The sequence below is a fragment of the Schistocerca gregaria genome, chromosome 7 (assembly GCF_023897955.1).
Source record: "Schistocerca gregaria isolate iqSchGreg1 chromosome 7, iqSchGreg1.2, whole genome shotgun sequence".
In the NCBI taxonomy this organism is placed as follows: domain Eukaryota; kingdom Metazoa; phylum Arthropoda; class Insecta; order Orthoptera; family Acrididae; genus Schistocerca; species Schistocerca gregaria.
The window spans coordinates 344,970,096-344,984,542 of NC_064926.1; the positions used below are offsets into that span (position 1 = coordinate 344,970,096).

The 14,447-nt window shown below is 39.7% G+C and overlaps 1 protein-coding gene across 2 annotated transcripts in view; it reads right to left on the minus strand.

The window, feature by feature from the left end:
- Nucleotides 1-14,447, minus strand: part of LOC126282127 (protein mesh) — a 272,702-nt gene that overhangs the window by 35,745 nt on the left and 222,510 nt on the right. For both annotated transcript variants that reach the window (XM_049981598.1, XM_049981597.1), the window contains exons 17-19: nt 3,547-3,688; nt 3,004-3,155; nt 2,724-2,906 (exon numbers count right to left, since the gene is read on the minus strand). In XM_049981598.1, coding sequence (XP_049837555.1) covers nt 2,724-2,906; nt 3,004-3,155; nt 3,547-3,688 — 477 coding nt within the window. The remainder of the gene's footprint in view (nt 1-2,723; nt 2,907-3,003; nt 3,156-3,546; nt 3,689-14,447) is intronic.

Sequence of the window (14,447 nt, forward strand, 5' to 3'; positions counted from 1 at the left end):
TACAGATGGGTATGTACTTAATCAAATATGTCACAAACAAGCTTTTGATTTCTAAAATAATCTTGGTGGGCTCTAATATATAATGCAGGAGCAACTTAATGAATACATTGCCAATAATTGCTCCACATTGGCAAGTGTATATGCTTACAATTCGTGTCTTTTATATTATTGTTAAAATGTAACTGATCTTTATTTAAATATTTTGTAAGAAGTTCTGTACCTGGGTCTTTGAATAGGCATTGTGGATAGTGTCTAAGTTGGTCAATGCTAGGTCACTGTAAAAATTTTTCAGTAACAAGCAGCAGTCAGTTAGCACTAAGACGCAATCAAGTTTGGTCAATAACATGTGGACAGTCAATCAGCTATGTTCTGATAATCATCACCAAATCATGTTAAGTACTCTGCTAAATTATGGTCATGTCCTCCAGGTATGCAGTATAGATTGGAAAAAGATGTCAAGATTGGCTTTATGAGAACAGGCTAGACAACAGGAAATCTATGTACACTATTGATTTCATTGTGCAAAAATTAAGCATTGTTGTGAACGGCAAACTAATGAGTGGATGTGTATGAAAATAAATGTACACTCACTGAAATTTAAATATCAGCAGCATCATATTATTTGACAGTTCCTACAACTCTATATTTATTTGTAAGTGAGCTTCACAGAAAATATCATACTAGGCCTAGATATAATAACGCTACACGTGTTGCATTTATTGGAAAAATCACTTGAAAATTGTGTAAATTGAACAGTTACATCTAGATGAATATCAGCTAATACTGTATTGTTGCAGCAATAGTAAAAGAAAATGGAATTACCTGTACAGATAAAATCATGCCACTGACATGTCTGGTCATAGTCCTTAGAATAGCTTAAAAGTTTGCCTGTTGCCTGCTGATATGTGGGGGTTTGTTGTTCAAAGCAGAGTAAGCTCTTGATGCTGTATGATTTTATATGTAGGTCAGTTTCCAATAATATTGCAGCTTTTCGTGAACTAATGTTAAGTAATTAAAGGGAACAAGAAAAGATGATGATATGAGTTCCTGAACATCACAAACCATTCAAGTAAGACTGGTATTGTGTAGAAGAGAAACGTGAGGATGCCACTCCAAAATACTGCAACTTTTATGCTCTTTATAGTGGTATTTAACACATCTCGCTTAGTAGAGGATTCATCCAAGTTTTGGCATAGTAGTTGGTGATTAGGTGTCTGAACTTATCAACAGCTGCATGTACCATCCTCCTCATACCCCCATGTGACCAAATTTGTTCTGCATCTTGAAACTCCTGTTTACTCTATTAAGGGTTCTGCAAGCAGTGCAGGGTAGGCAGTAACCACAGCTACTTCCTGTCCTTGGAGTGAATCCCTCTTGCTTAGAAGCACTTTTTGCAACAGGAAAACACTTCTAACAAATGGCTTGATGTCTAATGGTAATGTTCGCTGCACAAACCTTTTCCTGCACTTAAGACAATGTGTTGCATATGTATAATTGTACATCAGATGTTTTGGGTTTTCAATCTGCTTCTTGTGCTCTACTTATCCTGACACTCTGTGTCTTATGGTTGGGGGTGCAGTGCTGGCAAAGTGGTAGATCTTTCAGACTGGGATTGATCTGAGGCATCCAGTAACTGACACAGAAGTAGCATTGGAAGTGGCATATAGGACTTCATTTCCACCGATGATTAGGTTAATACTGACCCCTTATCAGATTGTGCATTGTATGGGAGCTTTTGACACAAAATACAGTCGTGGGAAAATCCACTACACAAGTAATTAACAGAATCCATTACTACTCTCACAAAAAAATCAAATGAAATCATCATGGTCTATTTCAATTTCATATAATTGATAGGACGATTTCCTCGTTGATGGCAATATGTAGTTTTTGTCTCCATAAAGAAACATCTGATACACCAAACCATCCTGAGTGGTTTATTATCATGATACACTCGGAACATGGTGTATTAGATGCTTAATAGACACCTGTTCTGGATCTTAAAAGCTAAAACACACCATTGATAACCCACCTTTACTGGAGGCAGCAATGTGACAGATTTCCTCCATGCACAATATCTAAAAGATGCCTTTTTGATGTTATGAATGTTAAGGATTGAGTGAGGCTTATGTTTCCCAAATTACTTTATAATTTGTCCTGTCTGTAACACACATACGATTTGAGAGCAATATCTTTCAAGGCAGTAAACATATTAGAGCAGCTTAGTCACAGGTAAAAGGGAGGAGACTGTCTAGGGAATGTCTCCCCACTTTTATAAAGATTTTGTTCAATTTGAACTGTATGGATGAATCAGAAAGACCTACACAATTGAAAGTTATGGATATTACCCACCATCAGGAGATTTCTCTGGCATGAGGTACTAACATGATCAGTCCCATATCAATCATCTATGCTGAGGTTGATGGACTTCCACTTGTCATCTAATGGCACCTCCTTATACTGCCTCAGGCAAATGACTTTCTTGTTTGTTCCATAATAAGCAGCATTCTTTACAGTTCTTTTCCTACTAAGGAACTAGTCTTCATATATTATCCACAAGCATTGTGGTCCTTTGAAAGGTACACAAAAAACAACCTAGTGCCTCTTGCTCCAAAATCTAAATGAATGTAATGGACCACTGTATCTTTAGCACAACAATGAAACTATGTATTAAAGTTTTTTGGTACATTTTAGATAAAAATCATACCTAATGATATACTTACGTAAGCATTCAGTGTACCCATACTCAGGTATATTCCACTGCCCATTTGCACCACAAGACCTCCGCATATCACCAACCAGAACGTAATCTTGATTGCACTCAAAAGTTACCACTGTTCCAGGTACATATTCAAAAGTGCTCTTTCGACCAAATCGTGGTGTTTCCAGCACACCACATGAAGTAACTGAAAATTCAAAGTGGAGCTTATAAAAAGAAATGAACAAAATAAATAAGATTAATTATCAGTTATTTTAAGACAGAATATTAACCAGTATTTTTACCTTTTGCCTCTGTAATTTCTCTGATTTCTGTGTAACTTGCATAATAGTTCTTTGTGAATTCAGCAACATCTCTATTGACAGTCATTGCGTAGTCATACTTGCACTGATATGAATCTTTGCAGTAGAACTCAGCATCAGTCCTATCTTTTGACCTGTTAACAGAGTAAGTTAAAAACTAAGCAGGAAACATCTTCATCTAAGGATATATCACAACGCACTAAATTTCTTTTGGTTAATAATAATTGGCCCTCTCATACATGTTCTATTGCTTCTGAGTTTTCCCATTAATACTCTAAAGAAAAATTCATTTTACAAAAAAATTATTTATGGCCTCAGAAGATTGTTAGATTGTAAGCAGCAGTATTATATGATAATCATATGTAATAACACAAAAAATCACAGTGATGCTATTGCTTGTCCCTCGCAGATGACCTGCTTATTTTGTATTTCAGACTTTGGGTCCCTGTGCTATTTTAAAGTTGGAGTTCTCATTTTATTGTAACAGTGTAACATTTAAATGCCAATAGGCCTTTCTTCACAAACCTGTTACTAGGAATAATTTCCAGCAAATCTGTACGATACTCAGGAACAAATGACTCATTTGCATAATAGCTGGAACTTCGAGAGTACTCGTTCACAAATAAGGACCCTCCTACTCCCTCTTTCACAGTATCTCCCAGTATCCCTGAAATTTACAAAAAAAATTCATTTTATTATTGTGTGGTAAGTAATCATCTTTTCTGTTGTACAAATACAAATGCTTTAGTCATCTTTGAGCATTGTTATGTGCAACTGGTGGCATCAAACAAAATAACGGGGTAAGTGTCAATAAGTCAATAATACACGACAGATAAACTGCGTAATTATGTAGATGAGAATAAAAATAAATAATTATAAATAGATCACTCACAAGATTAATTTACTGCATAATTAAATGTATCACATAGACAATAAATAATGAAACACTCAGGTAAATGACAATAATGAAATAGACACACATCGTATCTTATGGTTATATACTAGAGTTTGTTGTTTATTTATAGCTGATTCACGTAAGTAATTTAGGTCATTTTATTCCAGTTAATGAAGGAAAATTAGAAGAAAAGATCTGTGTAATGGCATGAGTGCCATAAACAACATACTGAAAATCCTGACCAGTGGAGTGTGAGCACTGGGGTGGGCTATATAAAGGTCACTTTTTTATGTGTTCCTTGAATAATTTGAAAACTGCAGCTTCTAATAAAATGTTTTCTAGTAAAAATTTGAACTAGATCAAATTTCCTACACAAAAGATCCTATTCATTATTTTCTTTAGGGCTAATGGTTTCCATGTTGCAAGGAATGGAAAAATCACAGATATGAAACTAATGTTTATTGTTAAATTAAATTGGGTAAGAATAAATGGTACATGTGAGTACCACATGTAAGTGCAGTAGAGCCATATTAAGGATAAATTGTGTTAGGCGTGAGGGAAGGTGGGTTGCTAGATTGTGGTTGTGTGTCTCCTTCCTTCATTGGCGTGCAAACTAAAGAGTAAGTAAGTGACCTCCTATTATCTCTGACACACTACATTACAAAAAGCAACTGCAGGGTGTTTCACACAAGGTTAACAGTTTATTTGTGAATGAGAAAAAAACATTATGGATGAATTACAGACATGTGTCAAATAATATGAAGCCCAATATAACTGTGAAGCTAGGCCAACACAATATACTACAAACGCCAAATACAAAATTCTTAGGAATTTGGTTAGATGAGCATCTAAAGTGGGACAAGCATATAGATGTGCTCCATAAAAAATTAAATAAATGTTGCTATATATTTAGAATGTTCAAAAATTGCTGCAGCGATCAAACAGTATTGTGTACATATTATGCATGTACGCATAGTCTTTTGCGATATGTTGCCATATTTTGGAGCAATTCAAGTCGGGCAAAACACTCTTTTATTATTCAAAAACAAGCGATAAGGATCATAAAAGAAGCTGCACCTAGAGATCCATGTAGGGAATTTTTCAAGGAATATAAAATCATGACTCTTCCATCCATTTACATCTATGAAAGTATATGCTTTCTGAAGTCTCACCCCCAGTTTTCTTCTTTAAACAGTGAGTTCCATGACTATACAGCAAGACAGAGTAATGACTTTCACAGAGAAGTGCATAAGAAAGCCCAGTACAACAAGAGTGCAATACACCACCTGAAAATTCTCTATAGTGCTCTTCCCTTAAAAATTAAAAGGATTCAGAAGCTGAGCAGTTTTAAAAGTGAACTCAAAAGAATGTTAATTAGTAATAGTTTTTACAGTGTTAGTGAATAATATTCTGCAATGCAGAAACACAAGACCAGCAAATTGTGGATCACAAGTGTATCTAGTAAACAACCTGTTGAGGTAACCTTATAACCATTTCGTAAACAATTCTAGGAATTTCTTTCCATAAGCTCTGTTCGATTATTGAGTTACTTATCCAGTCTTCTTTTCATTTAACTGTAGTAGATTTCCTCTTCCTCCAAGTTGTTCACCTACAGGCCCTTATGGGAAATATACAAAATTTCAAGATTGTTCCCTATGTGTTGTATCATATGTTTATTTTGAATGAGATAAGTATCGAACGTAGATTTTTCTTTAGTTGCCCCTTTAGCATTCCCTTTAAACCTTCTCGAAAAGTTGTGATCTGTTTGCATTACATGAAATTTTGTAAGTATAAAATTTGAAGATCTTCCTATGTAATCAAACAGTGGTAAATCCAAGATGGACTGTAACAATATTATGAGAAGGAAAGTTGCAACTCACCATACAGCAAAGATGCTGAGTCGCAGATAAGAACAACTAAAAGACTTTCACAACTACAGCTTTCGGCTGTTAAGGCCTTTGTCAACAATTGACAGACATATGCACACACAGACACACACGCATACATACTCACACAAATGCAACTGCAAATCACACGCACGAAGTCTCCACTAGATGGTGAGTAGCAAATTTCTTTCTCATAATATTCCTATGCAATCAATGCTACACGATAGCATGTTAAGCAATGAATTCTTAATTTTGAAGCTTATTTTAACCTTGCAGTCTCCCCCCCCCCCCCCCCCCCCCCCCACAGTGCGTCCCATGCGAGTCAAGCTTATGTATTTTGATTTGTATTTTGCACCTAAATCTTTATTAACCTTACTTACTTAGATGGTCTCTAACAAAGACAAGCCAGTTATATATTAAGGCTGAAATAATCTCCACATGATTTATAAGGGTAAGACCTTCAGTACACCTTATAACCCTCTTTTGACATTTAAACGCTGTTTTTAAACCTCAAGACTACCCCACGGTTGTATTCCATTACCCAGATGGGACTGCAAGAATCGTGAAAAATCACATAATAGTGATGTTTTATGACACTGCTCCTCTACAACTATACATTAATTACATACATTTACATAGTAATTACCTACATTTAAATTTTACAATTACTTATGTCTACTTAAAGCAATGATACTAGTATATTTATTTATATGTATATAAAAGCAAAATTCTAATTATATGATTGTTAGGTATAAGTAAAGCTACTCAAAGCATAAGTCTTGAAAAGCTCTCTTTTCAAATTCATCAACTGTGTAAAACTCTCACTTTTTACTAGTTTCTAAATCGCCTTTAAATTTTTGTATGGGTTTAAGTAAGCTGTTTCTCGCAATTTATAAAGAATTTCAGGTTTGTGTGTTTTGAGAAAGAGAGAGAGAGAGAGAGAGAGAGAGAGAGAGAGAGAGAGAGAGAGAGAGAGAGAGAGAGAGAGTGAGAGTCTTGAGAACAGTAAATCTATCAGGTGGCAATTCCTTGTATTGGACAAATGTACATTATTTCTTGGTCTAAGTTTCTTTTATTTTTCTTTGGCATAACTTAGAGAACTGTAGATGTAAAGGTTGGCACCTGTCATAATGGTAAGTGATCTCAACTGACTTCTGCAAGTAGAAGAGAAGACATAGCATACACCGAATGACTTCCTTCTGCCACTGAAAAAAATTTATGCTGACTTTGGTGAATTTCGCCAACAATATTCCATATCATGTGGGGGTGGAAGAATGCATAACAAGATTATAAGCAGTATATTCTTACTGACTTTTTGTCTTAATTTATGTAACAAACACAATACTGTTGCTAGTTTGACACCTAAGTAATGTTTGTCTCCATCTCACAAAACATACTTTCTCCATCACAAGTCCAAGTAATTTCACATTCATATTATAGAATTCATTGCTCTGAGAATGAAATAAAGTTCTTCTGTTTCTGTTTTGTTGATCGACAGCTGGCTGGCCAGACACCAGTGATGTATCATCTCAACTACTTCTCTCTTATAATTCCGAACACTTTGTAAGTTTTCACCAATTGTTACCGTGTGATAATGTCAACATACAGCACATTCTCACATGGTATCTGACTTGAGAAAACATTTACATAAACAATGAAGAGAAAGGGTCGAAGAACCAGTCCCTATAGTATACCACATTTTATTTTATTTTAGCCATGTATATTTGATAGACTTAAGTAAGATGAATCGTGATGAAGACACAAAACACGGATTCCACTTAAACAGGAAAGGGAAGGCCCAGCTAGTTTCCCACATAAGCAAACTGTGTGAGAAAGACAGAGTGGAGAAAGCTCCAATTGCTCTGGGTTACAACCATGAGACTTTTTTAGAATAAAAGACCATAATGATAGTTTTCAGCGATGTATTATGGATATAACTGAGCCCCAGTCAAGCAAAGAAAAGCCAGGCTGTGAAATAAGTGATCAGTCATTGCAGGACAGTTCTAAAAAAACAGTGTATGCAAAATGTTGTAAAAAGTGTAACTCAAACAATTTTGATTCATGCAAGATGGGATAACACCCTTAAAGTTCATGCACTTAAATGTGCAATATCTCAGAAACAAACTACATATACTACAAATATTCATAGAGGAACACTGGCCACATGTACTAGTAATAACGGAACATGAGCTAAATAGGAATGAAATAACATATTCTAGATTAGAAATTTACATACTAGCAAATAGTTATTGTAGGGAAAACCATAAAGGCGGTGGTGTGGCAGTTTATGTTAATAAGGATATAGAAGCTAAAAAAATTTCCTTTCTTGGACACCACACCAAAGAAGGAGCAATTGAAATGACAGATATTGTACTCCACAGTAATGATCTTAAGTTACCAAAGCATCAAGTGATGGAGTATATAGGCCACCAAATGCTGATGTAATGCTATTTATGGATAAACTTAGTAGTGTTGTTGGTCAGGCCAGTTCTAATGAACTTACTATATTAGGTGACTTTAACATAGATGGAAACTCAAATAGTATAGCAAACTTGAAACTCATTGATGTACTGACCTCATACAGTCTTGTAAATATAGTGAATTCTCGTGTCAGAGTAACAGACGCATCTTACACTAGAATAGATTATGCTATAATCAACAAAGTTGTTATAGATAAGGTAAATTACAGTATCTTAGATTTTATTTATTCTGACCACTTCTGTCAGGTGATAAAATACATAAATTCTCTTCTGCCTTAAATAACAAAAATTGTGCTACAGGAACGAATGCTGAATACTTCAAATATTAATGCTGTTAAAGACAAACTAGCGAATGAGAAATGGGATTCTGTGTACCAGGTAAAATGAATTCTACTCAGCCCTACTGTATCATTATGAATATAGTTAATCAAAATATCCACGGGTGTACTGCCGGTCTATAGTGTCCAATGGGCACAATATTTCGGCGATCAAACATGTCGCCATCATCAGGTGAACTGACGGACCGAGCTCCTGTGAACGTGCCGGCACAGAGATCCGTACACTATGGCTGCTCAGGGGGAACTGGGTTCGGTCAAGGCGGCGGCCGATTTAAATACCCTCCGCCCGCGGCGTGCTCCCTCCGCCGTCCGCGCCCCGCGCCACGGTAGTGCGGTGGAACAGATTGCGACGGCGTCTGAGATGACGTCGGTGTGATGGCTCTGTCCGCCGTGGTCGTCACAACTATGCATTTGCTCGATTTACTCTTGATTAACCCAATCGCTGGTTCCCAAGCCTTGCTAAGATTATAGCCACAGTCACGGTTTATGAGGTCATCACTGGTGCGAATTTCGATGGCCTCTCTAACAACGCTGTCCCAGTATCTCGACGTCTGTACCAGAATCCTCGTGCGGTCATACTCCATAGCGTGATTTTCCGACAAACAATGTTCAGCGACCACCGACTTGCTCGGATACATCAGTCGAGTCTGCCTCTGGTGTTCACGGCATCGATCCTCGACGGTACGCATCGTCTGACCAATATACGACTTGCCACATTGACACGGAATCTGGTACACGCCGACCTTCCTCAAACCGAGGTCATCTTTGGCGCTCCCCACCAGTGCACGACTTTTATTCGGAGGACAAAACACAGTTCCGACCCGGTGTTTCTTCAGAATGCGGGCGATTTTCCCCGAGAGTGCGCCTGTGTATGGAATAAATGCAGTGCCTACCTCCTCCCTCGTGACTTCATCCATATCAACAGGTTGTGCTGCAGTGGTTGGGCGGAGAGCACGTTGGATCTGCCACTCTGAGTACCCATTCTTTCGAAACACAGTTCTCAGATATTCCAATTCCTGGGGTAGACTCTCTGTGTCAGAGATAGTGCGCGCCCTATGTACTAGAGTTTTAAGTACCCCATTCCTCTGTGAAGGGTGGTAGCAGCTGTCTGCGTGCAAATACAGATCAGTGTGTGTTGTCTTTTGATACACCTCATGACCTAGGGTGTCGTCAGCCCTTCTCCTGACCAAGACGTCAAGGAAAGGTAATTTACCCTCCGTCTCAGTCTCCATAGTGAATTTGATGTTGGGGTGTATGGAGTTTAGATGTGTAAGGAAGTCAAGGAGTTTATCCATACCATGTGGCCAGATGACGAACGTGTTGTCCACGTAACGGAAAAAGCAAGTAGGTTTCCATTCGGATGACGACAGAGCTTCCTCCTCGAAGTTCTCCATGTACAAATTCGCTACCACCGGTGAGAGTGGGCTACTCATGGCGGCTCCCTCCGTTTGTTCGTAGTATTCTCCATTTAAAAGAAAATACGTGGAAGTCAAGACATGCCTAAAAAGTTCAGTGGTATTCTCGTCAAACCTCTGACCAATCAACTCTAGCAACTCTCGCAGAGGTACCCTCGTAAACAAGGAAACGACGTCAAAACTCACCATGATATCTGAGTCATCCAACCTGAAGCTACCAAGGCGTTTAACAAAATCCACGGAATTACGGATGTGAAGAGGGCATTTACCCACATAAGGACTTAATATTCCCGTCAGGTATTTGGCCAACAAATATGTAGGTGCCCTGATGTTGCTGACAGTGGGGCGTAATGGTACCCCCTCTTATTGAACCTTCGGGAGTCCATATAGTCTAGGCAGTACCGGACCTTGGCGTAACAATTTCTTAGCGTCACCCTCCGCTAAATCTGCGTCCTTGAGAAGAACCCTCGTCTTGTTCTCCACCTTCTTTGTAGGGTCAACGCTGATCTTCCGGTAGGAATCGTCATTTAGCAGGCTCTGCATCTTATCAGTGTAGTCCTTATGGGAGACAACAACTGTAGCATTGCCTTTGTCAGCTGGTAAGACAACAATTTCAGAGCGTTCCCTCAGATCACGAATGGCCGCCCTCTCTTTACTGCTGATATTCGACTTCATCGGCTTGGATTTCATAAACGCACGACAAGTTTCATGATGTATTTCCTCAGCTGATTCTGGTGGAAGTCGAGCTGCAACCTGTTCAACAGCACTAACAATTTCTGCGACCGGAGTGAACTTGGGGGTGGGAGCGAAGTTGATATCTTTCTGCAAAACCGAGACCGCGTCATCACTCAACACCATGCCACTCAAATTGATGACAGTCTTGCACGGAACCTGCAGAGATGGTTTGTCAAGGAGACGTGAGAACTTAGCTGTTTGACGTCCCGTAGCCTTCTTATGGGCGGAATCAGCTGACACCCAGGTGACACCATCAATCCAATCCCAGGAAAGGTCTCAACTTCGCTCCCACCCCCAAGTTCACTCCGGTCGCAGAAATTGTTAGTGCTGTTGAACAGGTTGCAGCTCGACTTCTGCCAGAATCAGCCGAGGAAATACGTCATGAAACTTGTCGTGCGTTGACAAAATCCAAGCCGATGAAGTCAAATATCAGCAGTAAAGAGAGGGCGGCCATTCGTGATCTGAGGGAACGCTCTGAAATTGTTGTCTTACCAGCTGACAAAGGCAATGCTACAGTTGTTGTCTCCCATAAGGACTACACTGATAAGATGCAGAGCCTGCTAAATGTCGATTCCTACCGGAAGATCAGCGTTGACCCTACAAAGAAGGTGGAGAACAAGACGAGGGTTCTTCTCAAGGACGCAGATTTAGCGGAGGGTGACGCTAAGAAATTGTTACGCCAAGGTCCGGTACTGCCTAGACTATATGGACTCCCGAAGGTTCAATAAGAGGGGGTACCATTACGCCCCATTGTCAGCAACATCAGGGCACCTACATATTTGTTGGCCAAATACCTGACGGGAATATTAAGTCCTTATGTGGGTAAATGCCCTCTTCACATCCGTAATTCCATGGATTTTGTTAAACGCCTTGGTAGCTTCAGGTTGGATGACTCAGATATCATGGTGAGTTTTGACGTCGTTTCCTTGTCTACGAGGGTACCCCTGCGAGAGTTGCTAGAGTTGATTGGTCAGAGGTTTGACGAGAATACCACTGAACTTTTTAGGCATGTCTTGACTTCCACGTATTTTCTTTTAAATGGAGAATACTACGAACAAACGGAGGGAGTCGCCATGGGTAGCCCACTCTCACCGGTGGTAGCGAATTTGTACATGGAGAACTTCGAGGAGGAAGCTCTGTCGTCATCCGAATGGAAACCTACTTGCTTTTTCCGTTACGTGGACAACACGTTCGTCATCTGGCCACATGGTATGGATAAACTCCTTGACTTCCTTACACATCTAAACTCCATACACCCCAACATCAAATTCACTATGGAGACTGAGACGGAGGGTAAATTACCTTTCTTTGACGTCTTGGTCGGGAGAAGGGCTGACGGCACCCTAGGTCATGGGGTGTATCGAAAGACAACACACACTGATCTGTATTTGCATGCAGACAGCTGCTACCACCCTTCACAGAGGAATGGGGTACTTAAAACTCTAGTACATAGGGCGCGCACTATCTCTGACACAGAGAGTCTACCCCAGGAATTGGAATATCTGAGAACTGTGTTTCGAAAGAATGGGTACTCAGAGTGGCAGATCCAACGTGTTCTCTGCCCAACCACTGCAGCACAACCTGTTGATATGGATGAAGTCACGAGGGAGGAGATAGGCACTGCATTTATTCCATACATAGGTGCACTCTCGGGGAAAAATCGCCCGCATTCTGAAGAAACACCGGATCGGAACTGTGTTTTGTCCTCCGAATAAAAGTCGTGCACTGGTGGGGAGCGCCAAAGATGACCTCGGTTTGAGGAAGGTCGGCGTGTACCAGATTCCGTGTCAATGTGGCAAGTCGTATATTGGTCAGACGATGCGTACCGTCGAGGATCGATGTCGTGAACACCAGATGCACACTCGACTGATGTATCCGAGCAAGTCGGCGCTCGCTGAACATTGTTTGTCGGAAAATCACTCTATGGAGTATGACCGCACGAGGATTCTGGTACAGACGTCGAGATACTGGGACAGCGTTGTTAGAGAGGCCATCAAAATTCGCACCAATGACGACCTCATAAACTGTGACTGTGACTATAATCTTAGCAAGTCTTGGGAACCAGCGATTGGGTTAATCAAGAGTAAATCGAGCAAACGCATAGTTGTGACGACCACGGTGGACAGAGCCATCACACCGACGTCATCTCAGATGCCGTCGCAATCTGTTCCACCGCGCTACTGTGGCGCGGGGTGCGAACGGCGGAGGGAGAGCGCTGCGGGCGGAGGGTATTTAAATCGGCCGCCGCCGTGACCGAACCCAGTTCCCCCTGAGCAGCCATAGTGTACGGATCTCCGTGCCGGCACGTTCACAGGAGCTCGGTCTGTCAGTTCACCTGATGATGGCGACATGTTTGATCGCCGAAATATTGTGCCCGTTGGACACTATAGACCGGCAGTACACCCGTGGATATTTTGATTATCAAAAACGCCGGGAGAAACTCAAGAATCACATGAATATAGTTGTCCAGTCAGAGAAATCCAGAAGGTAGTTAAGCACTGCCAAAATGGAAGTAATCCTAGACTAAAACTCCCACCAAATCTGATTAGGCTCAAGCAGCAAGTACATCATATAAACCAGCTTTATAAAGCTACTACTATGCAGGTTTTCAAGAAAAACTACAATAGGGCCAAGCAAACTTTTAAAACTTAAATTGTTAACCTAAGGAAGCAGATAACAGCAAAACAGTAGAACAGTCTGACAACATAAGCAAAGCATCTTGGAAGCTAATTGACAAGTACCAAAAAGGTCCCAAGAAGATGAATATAGAACCACTCAGTGTAAGACATGATGGTAACATTATAAAAAACCAGATCCTATATGTAATCTTCTTAGTAACTACTATATTTCTGGTGAACAGTCAACCCATATTATAGATTCAGATTCAATGCCATCTCACACAGTGTACCAAATTTAAATTTGTGGAGGTGAATGTGCAGGAGGTCTGCAGAGCAATTTACATGTCAAAGAAAAAATTTTCATCTGGATGAGATGGTGTATCCAGTGCTATTACTAAAGTGTGCTTAAAATAAATCTCTAAACCTCTTACTAACCTGATTAATTGCAGCATTAGGTAAACATGTATCCAAAGTTCTAAAAATGAGTGTAGTGAAACCAGTGTATAGAAAGGGAAGTAAGGAAGACGTCTCCAACTATAGACCAATATGTTTAATTCCCACTTTTAGTAAGATATTCAAAAGCATTATCCTTTCTCAGCTAAGTGCCTTCTTACAAAACATAAACTGCTTGTAGATTCACAGCATGGCTTCGGTAAAGAGCTAAGTACAACCACAGCAGTTACACAGTTCATCCATGAAGTTTACTGTCTGTTGGACCAGAAGATGCAGACTGCAGGTATATTTTTGGACCTGACAAGAGCATTTGATATGGTAAACCATAGAGTACTTCTTAAAAAATTAAAATCTTATAGTATTGGGGATCAAGTCATGAATCTTTTAACCACATACCTGCTGAATTGTAGGCAAAGCACTAAAATTTCATACAAACTAGACAATAAAATCATGAACTCCCATTCCACCAGTGAACCTGTATTACAAGGTGTACCACAGGGCTCAATCCTTGGACCCTTTTCTTCCTTAAATATGTTAACGACATTGCACAACTCACTAACTCCCATATTGTAAGCTATGCAGATGACACGTCAATCTTATTCTATG